Source organism: Embiotoca jacksoni, unplaced genomic scaffold (assembly GCF_022577435.1).
Source record: "Embiotoca jacksoni isolate LCO1_2020_lvr unplaced genomic scaffold, fEmbJac1.0.p SCAF_4, whole genome shotgun sequence".
Taxonomy (NCBI): domain Eukaryota; kingdom Metazoa; phylum Chordata; class Actinopteri; family Embiotocidae; genus Embiotoca; species Embiotoca jacksoni.
The window spans coordinates 3178325-3195694 of NW_027185392.1; the positions used below are offsets into that span (position 1 = coordinate 3178325).

A 17370-nucleotide genomic window follows, 5' to 3' on the forward strand; every position below is an offset into this window, starting at 1 on the left:
GTACTCCATTTTCGCTGACATAGGCAGATCTCACACTACACTCCGCTAGTTAGTTATCAACCTGTATCTCCCTGAAGCAGCAATGTGATGTTCCTATTTCCACCCTTCCTATTCATTTAAAAAAAAAAAAAATCTTCTCCCACTATGCTCTATGTAAAGGCTCATCGTTCTCCTGGCTCCTCGTATCACATCTATCTGAGGTTCTTACGTTACTACGGCAGGTTTCCTCTGCTGTTCGGGTGAAAATCACCAGAGCTGCTCCGCACGGTGTGTGAAGAAGTCCGTGTTGAGCAGCTGAAGATCAGCCGGGACGGACGAGAAAGCGGCTCAGACAGGTTTATCCAGGGTGATATCCAACACTACGCCTCCCGCTCAGCCCCCCCATTCATCTGTACTATGTGGGTCAGTCACCTGAGTCTCCAGGCCAAGTGGCTAATCATCAACAGTCCACACCACACAGACTAAGCATTAACAGCAGAGACACCAAAAGGTGGCCAATTTAGCATCTTTAAAACTGCTCCTCTATATGTGGAGATCCAAAATCTGTTCTATACCGTGCAGACGTTCAAAAATAGTTCAGTAGACTTGAGACAAGCAGCACAGATTTTCAAGGTTGTGTGGTTAAATAATAATTAAAAAAAAAAACATTAGTGGCTGGAAACATGACTGTCAAAAGTGTTTTTATGTTCTCCAAATACCATGGGTATCCACGAGTGTCCGTGAGTGCCACTAGATCTTCTTCTACTGAATAATTTGCTGCAGACTATCAGCTGACAACGGATGGGAATCAGAAAACCATTGAAGAAACGACAACTACACTTTAAAAATGAGATATCCAACATTTTATACACATTTCCACCACAGACTGTTTATGAAGATGGACGTAGACTCCAGGGTCTGAAATGTGAAACCAGTTAAGAAGTGTCTTAATGTGCAATTACCACTGATGGCCACGAGGGGTTGCCCCCAAAAAAGATCTATCGCCATAGACTCTCATTCAAAAAGTGTCAACTTCTCTCGTGAAATACAAAGTCAATGATTTTTTTTTTCCCCACAAATCATTTTGGTCTCATTAGTTGAATTCCCTCCTTCTGATCAGTGTTCTGGTGGTCCTTCTGTAAATAGTTCCATCATTTGTTCGATATTAGGCCTTAAAGAGAAGTGTGTTTGTTGTGGGTTCTCAGTCAGATTTGCCCCTTGCTGTTTCCCAGCTCGTCCAAATACGGTCACTTCTGCCTCCAAAAAAACAAAGATGGCATTTGCCAAAATGACAGACTTGAGGCTTCCCTAACGGCAGTTCACAAACCAACGGATGGCTGGGTTGCCATCTGATTTCCCCTCCACTCGCCCGCTCCATGTCACACAAAAACATATTCAATCATAATTCACAATCAAGCAAATGTTCAGGATTTATTTAAAATCTAAATGACAACTGTAATCATTCATTTTTTTATTGTCCTTAATACATTTTTGATGATTTTAAAATAGTAAATTCTGTCTAGATTGAATTCAACATAGATTAAATGCAAATGCATGTAAAGTTGATCAAGCATTTCTACTTAAGTTTTCGTATTTACTCTTTTCTGAGCAATGTCTAGTCTGAAAATGTCTCTAAAAGTGCGCTAACATCACTTAGATATGTTTTAGGGATGTTTGCCCTGTGGACAATGACCTCTTCTCACTTTAGTATTGGAAAAGAATTCGTTTCCCTGATATTCTACAGATGGAGACATGCAAAAGTCCATGACCAAGAAACAAAAAATGTTTTCAGTAATTTGTAACTTCAAATAGCAAAATGAACAGTGAAATGTATAACTACATTGATTATAATAACAATATTGACTTCTAACAGCAAAAAAAAAAGAAAGATCTGTTCTATATTATATTTCCGATCTATATGCGCACCTTTTAAATATATTAGATATTAATTTAGTTTAGCTCTACATTAATATTCATTTGTTATGCAGGATAAAAGTAATCTCTTGCTAATTTCCTCCTGACTGATGATCTTTATTGATTAAAAAGCACAGACAAAGCTCGGCATCATAAGACTTGAAAAACAATTAAAGAGACGCAATTAACAAACAGAAAAGAAAAAGATCATCTGAGCCCTGAGTTGGTGAATACAGTGCATTTGATTTACGTGTCGTTGAGTGGGTTTACATGCAGATCCGTATCCTGCTTTCGTGTTTTATCTCATATTATATTCGGGATTCTTCAGGCTATCCACACGGAGCAGGAGAAACCTGGTCATTCAAAACCCCCGTATACATAAAAGCCGCATAACGTGCAACGGGCCCGCTGGTTTCTATCGTAGTACTGCAGCTAGAAAAAAAAAACCTCCAGGTTTCGCAAGCACGCGTAAACACACTCACAGACACGCCATACCAACATATTGTGTCAAAACGTCTTCAGCATGTCTGATTCAGCGCCTCATTGAAGTGATTCAGCCACCTGACGTCACTTCCGCTTGATCGGAAGCGACTGAAATCTGCCGTGGACATACTGGACGACGTGTCTCTCAGTAATGAGGCTGGCAGTCTTCCACCAGACTGTCTGTGATGTAGTTGACATGTAGCAGCTCCTGGTAATACTCTTTCTCCACCTGCGTGTTGACGGTCCAGGCTACGACCTCCACCCCCCTCTGTCTCCAGTACTGCACGTAGTCCCTGCGGACGAGAAGACGGGGAGGGTTTCCCCGGCGTGAACAACTTGATAAGGACCTTTAAAGCAACTAGTCTGATCCTTTGACAAGAATATATTCCGAAAATTTCAACGTGTTCTTCAAGCGAAACAGGAATTTCATGCACGCATTCTCAACGAAATAATTACATATTCAAGAATCTAATCAAGTCCTTTTAAAGACGATCATTTCTCACATCTTAAATTGTAGATTCCAGCTACACCGAGACGACGTGACTGTATGTTGTCAGAGACTCACGGTGAGACAAAGTTCTTTTGTATCAGGAAGGCCGAGACGCCGCAGAGCTTCCACAGCACGTGGTGGTGCGCCCAGTCCAACAAGATGTCCATCAGCGTCATCCAGTGGTGTTTCCATGGCGACGAGAAACGTGGGACACCGTCTCCTAAGCGACTCAGGCTCCACGGCCTGTGGGTCAAAGCCGTGAGCACCTCGGGGTCGCTCTGTCTCATCTGGGCAGGAGGTGGATCACAAAGTGTGGATGAACAATAGACACATCACATGACATGAGAGAGTGTGTGTGTGTGTGTGTGTGTGTGTGTGTGTGTGTGTGTGTGTTGGATAACAGGAGCAACAAAAGCTCGCCTGTTTTGTTACAAAATGTTTTTGTCCCTTTTTTTTGAGTCTTTCTGAGACAACGCAAACTAAGCTGTTATATAACAGGGTTGTTTTGTCCCAGTATGACCTGCGAGACTCATAACTGCCTTTAGTGTCTGTGTGTGCAAAACAAAAGCGTAAGTCCCGCTGAGACAGTCTTGAGCCATATGTTACTCAGTCAAAGAGTTTCTACCGATCATTGATGTGGTGACGGAAAATGAGAAACAGGAGCTCGAGCACTGAACACCGGGAGTTCAGCGGTTTCACGGACAGAAAAACAACAACCCAAAAAGTGCTCTTATATTGTTTAACCAACGTCTGGTAACCGTTAATATGGCCGATTTATTAGCAAAGACGTCAGCTGAGTGTGTCCAACTACTGATGTAAAACTAAAACGGACTTAAATCATGCAAGTTAAAATGCAAACAACTTTGTCTCAAAGTGGTTAATGTTCATATTCAGTCACAAAGAACCAGGAACTGTAGTTTATATTAAAGTTCCAGACACCCCCCCCCCCCCCCGTGATCGTATAATATTCATGTCAGCTGAACGGAAGCAAGCTGAAGCCGACAAATGGTTTCTTTGGTTGTTTTTCTGCTGTGATATCTGCAGGTATGATCACCTGAACTTCCCCGGAAACGTAACCGTTCTCTTTATAGCTCAGCTGGTAGAGTGGGTTGCACACTAATCAGAAGGTTGGTGGTTCAATCCCCAGCTCCTCCTGTCCACATGCCTAAGTGTCCTTGAGCAAGACACTGAACCCTAAAAAAAAATTTGCTCCCGATGGTGTGTTGGAAGTCGCTTTGGATAAAAGCGTCAGCTAAATGAAATGTAATATTAGTCGTTTTCCTCAGTGTCCTTGTGTAAATTGTATGAGTTAAAGTTCCATAAAAATACATAAAGTAAGACTTAAAATAATGTCGCAGTGGTCATTTCATTCCACAGCACCGGTCACTTTCCATTCATCGTCCAAGCTGTGTTTATTTATTTTCATTTGATTTGTTTTTGTGTATATAGTCCGTCTGTGTGTGTGTGTGTGTGTGTGTGTGTGTGTATTCATTCATTGCTCTCATTTGTTTTCTAAAATAATGATTTTTTAAAAAAAAATCTATCTTATTTCCCATACCTCATACGTATTTGCAAATCTTTTCATGTTGTGCGCGCCTTTTTGTCTTTTCTATGCTGCTGTGACGACTAAAGTTTCCCCACTGCGGGATTGATAAAAATCAAATCTATCTAATCTATCCAATCTATCTGATATGTGCTGGCGTGAAATTGAAACTTAAATTCTGTAGCAGCTGCTTTGGCGAGCGCAAAGGCCGTCCGTCTGTGTTCCGACGCGGTGAACTTCCAGAGCACTTCGAGGTGCCCTTTCTTACCCTGTAGATGACTTTGGGCTCGAAGGAGCAGACGATGCTGCTGTTGTAGAGGACTGGGTGTTTCTTATACAGGTCTTTGAGAGCGGCGGCTGTCTGCTCGGCGGAGGAGGAGGAGGAGGAGGAGGAGGAGGAGAAAACGCGCGGTTATTGTCGGTCAGTCAAACGTTTACAGCGTGCTGGGGGCTTTGTGTTGTTGTGTGTGTGTGTGTGTGTGTGTGTGTGTGTGTGTGTGTCCAACCGCTTGCAACTAGCAGCTGTGTGTGTACAGACGCGGTGTTCGGTGGGGGGGGGGTGGGGGGGACACCACAGAGCTTCCCTGCCTGAAACAACATGCACCAGTGCAGCTCGGCATTCCTCGCTCATCTAAAAATGCGCTGAGTGTGGAGCCGCTCGCCCACCGGCTGGAAAGCGGAATAAAATGGTACAAGGGCACAACTGTGCGTCAGGGAGGTTTAAAGAATCGAACGCGCGGCCTCGAATGGCGAGGGGGAAAATGTGGCGATTCGGTTAAGATCAGTGTTGTTTCTCAGTGCACTGTAGTATGCCGTTTAGAAAAGGAGCGCAAAGCGAATAAATAACGGAAATACTCTCCGCTCTGTACGTACTTGACCGGTGAAGTAACCGAGGGGCCGTTTCAGATCTACGACACGTGAAACGGCTCCATCGGACTCCTGCAGTTGTACGGAGATCCTTTTGTACTCGGGCACAGCGAATGTTTTTGGCCCGTCGTGATCTCTAAAACAGGCCACGTTGCCCGGGAACAAATCAAGAACATCGACAAAAGTGAAAGTGACACACCGCACATCATTAAGCCTCAGTTTGTGTGTGAGTTTCTGTGGCTGCACCTCATCTGGGTGACCTTTGACATCGAAGTAGATGCTGAGCTGCAGCTTGATGCATTCCTCCACCGCCTCCTCCAGAGTTGGGATCTTCTCTCCAGCGAACTTGTCCCTGGCGACGAAGGAAACCCGTCAGGTTTCAAGCGCAAATCCGACCTCCGTGTGTCATATTGTGCGCTCTGCGTGCTTCGGTGACATCGAATGTTCCTTGTTCCATGCGAATTGTTTGTTAAAGAACAAAAGGACTCCTAGTTCCTGCTGCCTCTCCTGCTCTTGTTTAAAAAAAAAACAAAAAAAACATGGGCCCACCCCAGTGCATGCTGGACCTAATCTACCAATATAACTGAAGGTGCCCACAGTTTTACCTGATTTACAAAACGTATCCACATTAAACAAAACTCTGGTTAACCAAAACTAAACAAGCAGAAGGTGACATTGAACAAATAACTGTCAAAAGAAAATACCTTCGCAATCTAGTCTAAATTATGAAAACGAGTCAACAGACGGCTCCTACGTCAGTATTTATTGCTACGGTAACATAAACTTGCCGCAGTGTTTTCAATGTGTTCTTACAGACAAACTTTCATAAGCGGATATAAAACACGGCGCAGCTGGATAGCATGAAACAAAAACCAGACGCCCGGCTGGCTCACTTTCAAACAAACATTAATCACAGAGCCATAAATGATATTGTAGCCCGCAGTATCAAAATACTTTCGACCACAAACCGGCCCAGAAAACAGGCGCGACTTGTCCTTCCTGCTGCCATCCCTCCGAGGCGTTGACAAGTTTGGTACTGTAGAGACATTTTACAAAGAGACTGCTTCTGTCTGATCTCTTTCTTTACTTGTATTGCTTTTTTTTTTTTTTTTTAATACTGCACCGTAACACTAATACTCGTAGTTATCTCACTGTAACGGGCTTCATAAACAAAGACCAAATAAAGAAGCTGGTGAGATGTCATTCTAAATTGAAAGACCAACCACGGACGCCGTTTCCGATGTTTTTCATCCCGACAGTTCGGCGGAAAAGGCCACGACGACATTGTCTTGTCTGTAACTTCAGTTTTAATATGTAAATATTCAACCCGCCCGGGGAAAACTTGCATGCTGTCGGATCCCGAGCATCTCTCCGTGCGCGCCGCGTGCTGCAGAATGTTCTTCTCTCTTACCTGAGTCGATGTTTAGCGGCTGCATCCAGTTTGCCCAAATCGGAGAGTCTCATCTGGCTGAGCGGGCCCGACCCGTTCGTGGTCCGGTCCACGGTGTCATCGTGCATCAGTATTGGGAAGCCGTCTGCTGAGAACTCCAGGTCCAGCTCCACGCCGGTCGCCCCGTTCTTACTGGCCTACAGCAGAACAGACAGACAAAATTGGAGATCAGGCCCCCCCCCCAAAAAAAACAAAACAAAAAAAAAACAACTGCTGTGATCATCTTTTTTTCTGAAGACAAAATGACCTTGAACTTTGCAGCTTCATTTCCAAAGCTAAAACTGGTTTAGAAAACTACCGGAGGTGAAAACAGACAAGAGCGGACACGCCACGTTCAAAACAATAGGATTTAAATGAGAGTCTAACTGTACTGGAGTGTGTCGGTCCATAAATGAGGACGAAGGGCGGTACGGAAATGCTAAATAAACGCCCGTTTAAAAAAATGTCTATTGCACGGTTTAGAAAGAAGATGTCATTTTCAGCAGCCAAATGTCCCACTCAGTGCACTTCCACCCCATTTACACCTGGTATTAACATGTGATCTGAATCTGGATATGTTTTCCGCTATCGTATTGATTGTGGCTATGATCTGATCTGAACTCTGTAGGTTTACCCAAGACTTTCAGTACGGTAAATGGTCTGCGCTTGTGTAGCCGCCTCATCGCCTCAGCGGCCCCGTTCACACATTCACACACACCGACGACGACTGCCATCGGGAGCAACATGTGGTTCAGGGTCTTTCCCAAGGACACTTCATTCAGCATGCGGACAGGAGGTCCACCTGAGATACTGTGGACAGTGTACGCTGCTGTATTAAGGGCGTTGGGACAAATCTTCGCGCCCTAATATTTCTTTCTACATTCATGGTCCAAATTTAGATTAGAAAATTGAGGAGATTTTTTTTTATTTATTTATTTTTTAGGGATGAAATGACGTCATATTTTCATATTTCAGCCTCCGGTGTTGGTGTGTCACTGGGGCACCTCAGGACGTGTGAAGGAGAAATGCCCCCAGATGCCTCCCCCCGTCCCCTCCTCCTCCTTCCTCCCCCCTTCCTCTCACCTCCCGGATGGCTGCTATCGTGTTTTCCGGTGCGTCGTGCACGCCCCCACGGTGGGCGACCACCGACGCCTTGCCGGAGCCCGCCGTGTCCTTCGCCAGGTGCAGTACCTGCCGGGCTCGGCTGGCCGGCAGCTGCGGGAACCGGAACAGGACCACAAAGAGGTAGAAAGAGGCGGTGAGGGCGGTGGTCCACAGCGGGCTGCGGGTCCCCAGCAGGACCACCGCGAACACAAGCGAGTAGAGGCTGACTTCATCTCCCAGCTGCAGCATTGTTGTCGAAAGTCGTCCCTCCTCCTCCACCCTTCTCCTCCCTCCTCCTCCACCCTCCTCCTCCTCCACCCAGATGGAAAACAAGCCCCGCCGTCTGTCAGTGTGACGTTTCTGTCATCCACCCAACATCCAGAACTGAAAACGACCAGGAATAAACTTCACATCGGGAGAAAACCAGCGACTCCGACGGACGTCGAGTGACCTGTTGTGAGGAAGCTCCGCGGCGGAAGTGACTGCGCTGCACTTCCGCGTCCGTTTCCGCAAACCCCGGAAGCTGTCACGTTGTAAATAATTTTTTAAAAAAAGCTTATGTTTCAGGTGAATTAATAAGGACGTCGTCTTTAAATATATCTAAAAGTGATTATTTGCCGCAGAGGGGAGGGGGGGGGGGCACGCGAGAAAATAAATAAACAAAAAAGACGGTTAGTGGTAGTTAGCACATCCGGGTCAAAGTTTATAAGTATTAGCTTGTAGCATTTAGCTGCCTCAAGGGTTCCCTTTGGTCTCCTCTTATTATTGTTTCTGTGTTGTTGTTGTTGTTATTTTTGTTTTGTTTTTTTATCGTCTATGTATTCAGCCTGTCGCCGATCATGGTGAGCCTCTTTATTTCCTCAAACTCTGATATCGCTATCATTGTTCTTCAGTCTATCAGAAAGATGTGACAGCTGAATTATTGGTCACATAAACGAGCTGCTGCTTTGCACTGACTGTAGGTCAGGACATGTTTGTGTGTCTCCAGTTTGTTTACTTCTGGGTAATTTACACAACAGCCAACACGTGCATATTGTTAGTGCTGGTTACTCCGCCGTAAATGAACTCGTTGTGAATGTTTATATTAGTTTCCCCATACTGTTATACAGCTGGCTGCAAGGAGGATTCCTACTGAATCTTTACTATCTATAATTTATTATCAGGTGCTGCTGATTATTTTCCACGCTCGGGTCTTTACATATCTACAACGTGTGAGATAAATCACAGTTTCGTGGAGCCCAAATTATATCATTCACTCTGCTCGTTTTCTCAACAGCAGTTGTTTAGTTTGCCATCAGACTACGACAAACTTTAATATTAAAATTGTTGCAGACGCATGTTCTGTTGATCAGCTCGTCAATTAATCTGCATGTTGTTTTGGCTCTGGAGAAGTCTTAAATGTGTCTTATTTGATGTTACTTTTTTTTTTTTTTTTTTTTTACAGATCCAGTCGGTGCTGCTGCGCAGGTTAACCTCCCACATCTCGTCCGGGACCAGAGGATCGTGTCTGCTCGCACGTCGGATTCAGCCTCATTCACCGGGTCGCGCATCAGTCCAACAGAGCCGCCGTGGACCCCTCACACCTAAAATCACAGCGCTGGTCAGACACTCAGACTTATCCGCACAGAAGTACACTGTGATTTACACCCTGCCGCACATTAAGCTCCTCAGAGCCGTGTCCCGGCTCAAACTGCTCCAGACTGCGATCACGGTGATCATCTTGCCCCCAGTCTACGTCCTCTACTTCCAGGAAGCCGCCCCCTTATTTCTTGTCAGCTACACAACGGGGATAGCGCTGTTCGCTGGCGGCATGCTGTACGCCGCCAGCCACCTCTTCAGGAGGATTGTGGGGATGATGTACCTGGACCCGTCCCAGACCACGCTCAAAGTGTCCCACCTCACCTTCTGGGGCAAACGTCAGGACGTGTACCTGCCTGTGTCGGACGTTATGACCATCGGGGATACAGGGGACTCCCTAAATGAGACCATATTGAAACTTAAGACATACAGCAGTCCACAGACGTTGTATTTCTCCACTCATTTTGGACGTGTGGTGGACAGGCAGGGTTTTGAGAAGGTGTTTGGAAGTTTAAAATGATTATTTGTTCGAAATGTAAAAAATTACTAAAAATTTAAATGTTACACAGTGGAAGTCTGAAACGTCCAATCAATAGCCAGAATAGGTTTTTTTTTTTTTTTTTTTTTTTTTTAAGTAAGAGTGCATGTTTGCAGGCTTCAGCAGGACTGTGGCCTCGAGAGTGACACAACATGCCAAGTGAATAAAGTTTGCGGTGATATGTAGGATTACTGTTGTCTGGTAATCAGATAATGATAATGATCAGATAATGTAAGAAGCAGAGAAAGTAAAATAAAATCTAAAGTCATTATTGGTAAAAGTGTCCTCACATTTTAAATGCGCAAATAGTTGTGTTGCATCTTAAAACAATGATTGTCAACATGCTTGGTTGCATGAAATAAAATAATTAGGTTAGGTTAGGTTTGGTAGTTACTTTATTAATCCCCGAGGGGAAATTTTTTTGCTACAGCAGCATACAGAAGCGATAGATAATAGTAGAATAATAGAAAAGCAATAAAATAGCAGAAAAATAGCAGCAAAAACTATAAATATAAAATATAAAATGCACAGTATATACAGTATATACAGTACAGTATATATCTATATATATTATATACAAACAACCAAGAAACACAGTCAACAGTGTTATTGTTATGTGATGGATTTTGCCAGAGGTGAGTTATTGTACAGTCTTATTGCGGTCGACAGGAATGATCTCCTGTATCTGTCCTAAATTATAAAGCAATAAGACACTGAGATGCCTTTACTGAAAACTATTTATATAATTAAGTACATTATAGAAAACATTCACCAACACTCAGCTACAGAATGAGGGAATTATTGACCACACATATGAGTACATATAATTTCATATATGCTGTTATGCAAACAAAATGACTGTTGCCGGGTTTCTTTTCAGAACCTTGCTCCAAATCAAACATGGCGCTGTACATATATACAAGTCTCCTTTTTGTCCATGGCAACTATCACTCGCCAAATGCGAGCCACATGTACCTAATAGGAAAATTTACGCAGGATAATCTCGGAAAAAGGAAGTACATCCATCGCAGAGAAACGATCCCACTTGCCCTTTGACAATAGTTGAAAAAAAAAAGTGTTTTTAATTTGTGCCCAAATTTAGTTTATTTTTCTGGTATACAACTGTCTGTCTTATCATTTACCTGTCAATCATCTGTAAAGCACTTTGAACTGCACAGAAATGTATGAAAAGGGCTTTATATATAAAGTTTGACAGATTGATTGATTGATTGACAGCGACAACAACAACAATGACACCAGACAAACACCAAACCAAGTTTTTTTTTAAAGTTTTGAATTCCGCTTGATTCACTTTTAATCACTTCATATATTGAGTCACTGAGGTTCCACGTCTGACTCCAGTATATGTACTGCATGTCAAATGACTTTATAGAATATGGACTACTTCAAACTTGGTACATGTATTTTACAAAGAAAAATTGTCCAAACTGGCCCACATCATGAAAAAAAAAAAAAAAAAATAAAAAAAATAATCCATATTTATTTTATATAAATTGACAAAAAAAATTATACAGCTGGAATCTTCTCACAAGTCTGGTAAACACTATAAAAAAACACTTCAGCGTCCCCTGGCGGACACTATAGTTCCTGCACGTCCACAGCGAGAATAACAATTAAAAAAAAAAGGAAGAACAAGGCTTTTATTTTCCGTTTCTGTTGGTTTTGTTAATTTTCTAATGACATTTTGATTCCACTAAGTGGTTAATAGTGCATCTTACGTCCCAAACTTTCAGTCTGGTTGGAACTGACGTTTTGAGGGCAGACTGCCAGGTCAAAGGTTACTGGTGACGTCACCGAACGCAAACGCGCGCAACGTCCCCGAAAATGGCGACCGAAAAGCGACTTTTCGCATTTCTTTACGAAGCAACCGAAAAGACCAACAACAACAACAACAACAACAACAAAACGAGCAAGTGAGAGTCTACAACTGACAGCGGGAGCAGCAGCAGCAGCAGCACACACGATGACAGGCGAGGTCCGCGGCGAACAACCGGCGACAGAGCGAGGAGCGGGTGAAGCTAACGGCTAATAGCTACGAGGACAGCGTGCAAGTACTGCTCATAAGGCAAGGTACGTTTATTTCCAAATTCAAGGTGCTTTACGTGAAGCATTAAGGGACTTGTATAGCATATCTATACTTTATAATATGCTTTTAATATCAGCGATGTTCTTATCTCCGAGATATTTTGTAAATCTGGCAGAGCCAGTGCACAGCTGCTGTTACATAATACCAGTGTTTACTTTGTGTATGCTCGCTGTTTGCGAGTAAATAACAATGTTGATTATCGTTTTGTCGCGTAAATCTGGCTTTCCTATGAGCCAGTGTTTTATCTGTAAGCCAATATTTTGTGTGTTTTCTTGCGCGATATTTATTCTTTACACGGACAAAGTATGTAGGTTCGTCAAAGTGGACAACTTCTTTCAACGATTATAATACATTTTGTAAGAAAACATTTTACCGCATGTCATTTAGACAGATAGATAGATAATAAACAGATAGTTACTTTATTAATCCCCAAGGGGGAATTTTTATTTTAGTGGTTTCCATCTTGGTGTCGAGGCTGGTACTTTTGGACTTCATGACTTTTGTCTCACATGCTGTGTGAGTTTAGGGACCTTCATAGATGTGTGTGTATGTGTGTGTGTGTGTGTGTGTGTTTGCCACAAGTAAGGTGCAATCAAGTTCGGTTCGGACACAAAAATGCAAATGTTATTAAAGAGAAGCCTTAGTGAGATTTAACCGTTGTTTAGTGGCTGACAAAATATACAACAATTTGTACAGGGCATCTCCAGACGGCCACACATTTTCAAGACGACGTGTAATTCACTTGCATATTGAATACATTCATGTTGATCCCCTGGAGGAAGAGTAAGCGATTCAAAAAATGTTTACATGCTGAAGTATCTATAAACTGTGCATACGTATTGACATTTAATACAGCATACAATGTAACATGCATCCTAAAGTGGCTTTTTATTGCACACAACAACTGCATTATCATAAAAGTTCTTTCCCTGCTATTATCAGTCTCACGGGCATAAAGCAGCAGTATATCCCACAGAGTGGAATTAATGAGGGCAAATAAGAATAAATACGTTCACAGAGCAAATGCATCAAATGCTTGGCACAAAATATAATTAAAAAAAAAACAACATTCAGTTTATGGTTTATTGTTTGCCCTTTTCGGGTTGGTAACAGTCAAACTGAAGAGGAGAAATTTTGGCGGGATGCTACGGTATCCTCCTTTCTTCGCTCAGATATGATGATCAGATGGCAGATCGAGTGTGTCAGAGGTCACAGAAAGTACCAGGCGGTAAACCCGGCGAGGAAGGCCACCCAGGCGGCCAGAGCCACCTGGCAGGGTGGATGTCTGAGAAGCGTCATGGCTAACTGGCACGCGTAGGTGGGGTTCCCACTGGCAGCTGTTTTTAGGAGAGGGAGGAGATGAGGGATGGAGGGCAGGTGAAAAGATTACATGAACGAATGAGAACTGACAAAGCAGGAAGACGGTTCATCACATTGTTTGTGCTCTTAAGTCATTTCGTGGACTACAGCCTCTTCAGTGTAGCTATCATATAGTAAACTGCACTATTGCATGTACTATATTAGAGGTGCAAAATTCCAGCAGTCCTTGTATTTGGGGTTTAGCATGAATCCAACTTTAATTAGCAGAGGGTTTAGTCTGTTTGTTACTGTCTCAAAGAAAATGACAACTTTTGAAAATCTCTAATTACAGAATAATATTTTAAATGCACTGATAACGTATTTCATAAACATAACGCGGAGATACAATCTGTGGGAGTGATATTTGTACTTGAGTGGTTTTCGTTTTTAAATACACTTTTCTTTTTTTTTTCCTGGTAGAAGTTATTTTCATGACTGTATGCTCAAAACTTAAAATGATTTCATACCCATTTTAGCTGCATAGTACGGGCACTTGTTGATATCGCCACCCTCCATGATCTCTGCGTGACTGTGTCCAAAATCGGCGTCTTGGACTTCCTCTTTGATGGTCTTTCCAATTTCTTCAAGCTCCGTGAACACCTGTTTCCAGAATAAAAGGAGATGTTTGTTATATCTCTGACCATTCAAACAATATGTTGTATTGTAAAGTTTTTTTTCCTGCGTTCATGATGATTTTTGTCACCATGTGTCCTCTGTGCTCCCTCACCATCATGTTGAAGCCAAACGCCCGATTGGACTCGTCCACAATGATCTGTTTGGTGTCCTCGTCCAGCTCCAGCTCGTTCATCCTGCTTCGGTACAGCTGCTTGAAGCCCTTTTGACTGTGGATTCCCTCGAACTGGTAGAAGTTGAGACCCTCTCCGGTGAAGGGGAGCTTCAGGGCCCTCTGGGCCACTTTTTTGAGGATCTGTCCGCCTGAGAGGTCGCCCATGTAGCGGGTGTAGGAGTGGGCCACCAACAACACCGGGTCCTTCTCCCCCACCTCGTGGATGCGGTCCACGTAAGGCTTGGTGCCTGCAGAGAGGCTGATCTGGAGACGGAACACAGCCAGGGAACTTGCAAACGTCCGATAGGCACATTGGATGTCAAGTGAAGAAGTTCGAATCCATTATACAATATGATCAGGAAAATCGACCAATAAAATGGGCCAGCCATGTGGGAAGTCCCGTTTTGTAACCAGAGAATAACATACAGCCTGTGAGTGCTCTCTGCTCACCTGGCTCTCCCAGTCCTCTCCATAGAAATACTCCAGGTCCCGGGCCAGAGCTTCGCGCCGGTGCAGCTCTGCAGGGAAATAGATTGGAGCGATGTGAAGATGGTCCCTGTTCTTCTCTATCTCCTCCTCCATGGCCGAGTAGACAAAGTACAGAGCTGCCGTACCTCTCTGACAACAGAGGAAGAGGGGGGAGAAAACGTGTTTCTGTCTTTTGATTATTGCAACTATAAATAACAATTTTTAAACTGCTACACATCCCACACGGGTCATTTGTGAATTGTGGTTTTGATGCATGAACCGATGTTCTCCAGAGCTGAAATGTTGCCAGTTTCTTCGGCTCTATTGTTTATCAAATGTTTCCTAAGCCAAAGCATGAATTTGATCTTGTTTTGTGTTTGCGGCAGAGCAACAATCGCAGCGAAGTGGGTTTCATGTTTTAATAGTTAACTAATTTACTACTTTTACTACTTTTTTTTGTAAATAAAGTTACCGTTGCCGACTCTGCTGACATCTTTGGAGGTTCATCTTATTGTGTGCAAGACGAGCGTAAGATACTTTGGATGCCAACCTTAAACAACTCCTTTTTGATGCGGCCCCTCAGGAAGTCTTTGACAAACTGGCAGTTCTCGGCTCTGTCATGGGACTCCTTTGTTCCCTCGGCCAACAACTCGGACAGGTCGGTTGGACTTGGAGGAACAGGGAGAGGGACAGACGTGAACAATGAACAAGTTTCAGAACGAACGGCTGATCAGGGACGTCTTTATACCTGAGAACTTCGTCGTCGTCGTCCACAACAATCCTCGCCCCTCCTTTTGCCACACCGTTGGATTTGGGCTCCGACGTCATTTTCATTTCCGTCTCTGGTTGTCTCGCTCTGTTTTCACCTTCAGAAGGCAGGAGAGAGATAAAGATATTTAATCAAATGAATGCTAACAGATCTATGATAAGACACTGGGATTTCAGCAGAGAGAAGAGTCAGTTGGTTAAATCAAGATTTTTGGCTTTCTTTAATTTGCCATAATAATAATAATAATAATAACCTGAATATTCTTTAATTGTAGACTGGTGGTCGGGACAAAACGACAGATTTTTCACCATTTGAAAAACTAAACAACTTATTGATTAATCAAAAAAAAAAAAAAAAAATACTTTGCGGATTGATCAATGACAATAATCTTTAGTAGCCCTAATATTTTTGACACATTGATTTTGGTCACTACAACAGTGGAAAAGAAAAGCTTGAAGTTAAGAGTGTAAAAATGACTGAAAAATAAATCTAAAAAGATTATTGCTGACGATAAACCACTCACTACATCATAACATTTAAGTTAATCACTTAAATGGCCTCTATATAATTTTTGTTAAAAGTCGACTTTTATATGATTACATAGCACTTTAAGAGCTTTATTTTGACACCACAGGAGGGTCTGCAACAACGATGAATTCACTTGTTAGCTGATCAAAAGCCACGTGCACATTGCGCTTATTTGTGAGGCTGTTGCGGCATTGTTCCTTTAAAATACTTTTCTCCCTGTCATTAGTATTTGGCAGTTTTGACCCTGAAACAGGTCGAAGCACCGAGCTGACATTTGAGGAGACGGTCACAAAACTGACACGGCACGTCGTCTGTTATGCGAGAAGCTGACAATTACAAGTTTGTTGACCACACTGACTTCGGAAATGAGCTCTCTGTCTCTGTGAACACAAACACATACCGTGTATAACGACAGTGTTTTCGTAAAATCAAAATGAAAGGCTTGTTTACCTTGTTCAAACGCTGCCTTCTCTGCACGTCCTGAGACAGCAGCGCACAAGGTGCAGGGGGCGCGGTTTCTATGACAACAAGCCAATCAATCCGTATCTGCGGAGAAAAGGCTTGCTGATTGGTTAAGGCTGAAGACTCTGCACCAATGAGATTTCTCATTGCAGAAAAGAGGCGGGGGCATGTGGTGGAATTCATAATGTGTCGCTAGATTGGATCATCCGGAGGGAAGCGCACCCTGCTGTGATTGGTTGTACACCGTACGTTGCTGTAATTGCTTACCTGGCTGTTAATTAATTGGTCCCTAATTCCATTTGAAACCTTTTACAAAGTTACAACCAATCACAGGCAGAACGTCCCTCCTGCTGATCCAATCTAATACCAACCCTAGAAAAAAAAAAAATGAAGATAGGCTATGTATTTCTAAGTTTTATTGGCGAAGATTTAATGTATTTGTTTGTTTAGATCCTGAAGTTGTGTTCACGAGGTGAACTGTTGTAAGTTTTAAACACATACCGCATATTTATTTCCACTCAGTAGTGTGCTGTTTACACCACCAGGTGTCACTAGACTCCATGTTATGTACCTCACATGAAGAAGCGCTCATACCATTTCATGTCGCAGCTGATTAGTGTCATTAACTCAGGTCTGCAGTGCAGATGGAGCACTCATTCTCATTTATTCACTCATTTGAAACGCTGCCACTGGTGTTTTTATTTTCCCAGCCAGTCACTACAGTTTTGCATGTAAATATAATATCCAGTAACTTTATAACCTCACCAAACTCTGCAGCAACTCACAGCCCAATCTATACGAGTGCATATCTTTACATTATATCACTGCAGTGTTTGCTTTTCATTACCTCTTAACCATGATGTCACGGATGCAAAAAAATATACACGTCGGGCCTTGGAAGCAACAGACAATGCCCTGGAAATGTATGGTTTACATGTCACTGTCATATTTTTGTATGCCACATC

The 17370-nt window shown here is 43.0% G+C and overlaps 3 protein-coding genes across 6 annotated transcripts; 1 reads left to right on the top strand and 2 right to left on the bottom strand.

Moving 5' to 3' along the window:
* Positions 1-827: 827 nt before the first annotated feature.
* gde1 (glycerophosphodiester phosphodiesterase 1) lies at positions 828-8058 on the bottom strand. 2 transcript variants are annotated; one of them, XM_069166943.1, is made up of 6 exons: positions 7789-8058; positions 6688-6863; positions 5523-5628; positions 4678-4770; positions 2942-3153; positions 828-2669 (listed from the first exon to the last, which is right to left on the bottom strand). In XM_069166943.1, exons 1-6 carry the CDS (start codon positions 8056-8058, stop codon positions 2522-2524), a joined length of 1005 nt encoding a protein of 334 aa, XP_069023044.1. In that variant the 3' UTR covers positions 828-2521. The 2 variants fall into 2 exon arrangements, 1 of the variants encoding a protein (XP_069023044.1); XR_011179121.1 differs by having other exon boundaries at positions 2581-2669; positions 2880-3153.
* Positions 8059-8265: 207 nt separating this feature from the next.
* On the top strand, positions 8266-11146 carry tmem186 (transmembrane protein 186). Of its 3 annotated transcripts, none has more exons than XR_011179122.1 (2): positions 8266-8342; positions 9254-9339. XR_011179122.1 is itself a non-coding variant. In XM_069166944.1 (2 exons), exons 1-2 carry the CDS (start codon positions 8368-8370, stop codon positions 9905-9907), a joined length of 663 nt encoding a protein of 220 aa, XP_069023045.1. In that variant the 5' UTR covers positions 8289-8367; the 3' UTR covers positions 9908-11146. The 3 variants fall into 3 exon arrangements, 2 of the variants coding, with proteins under 2 accessions (XP_069023045.1, XP_069023046.1); XM_069166944.1 differs by having other exon boundaries at positions 8289-8376; positions 9254-11146; XM_069166945.1 differs by lacking the exon at positions 8266-8342 and adding an exon at positions 8504-8651 and having other exon boundaries at positions 9254-11146.
* Positions 11147-12676: 1530 nt separating this feature from the next.
* hmox2a (heme oxygenase 2a) lies at positions 12677-16443 on the bottom strand. Its single transcript, XM_069168103.1, has 7 exons — positions 16394-16443; positions 15395-15512; positions 15197-15314; positions 14629-14796; positions 14119-14442; positions 13859-13991; positions 12677-13369 (listed from the first exon to the last, which is right to left on the bottom strand). Exons 2-7 carry the CDS (start codon positions 15478-15480, stop codon positions 13242-13244), a joined length of 957 nt encoding a protein of 318 aa, XP_069024204.1. The 5' UTR covers positions 15481-15512; positions 16394-16443; the 3' UTR covers positions 12677-13241.
* Positions 16444-17370: the final 927 nt, after the last annotated feature.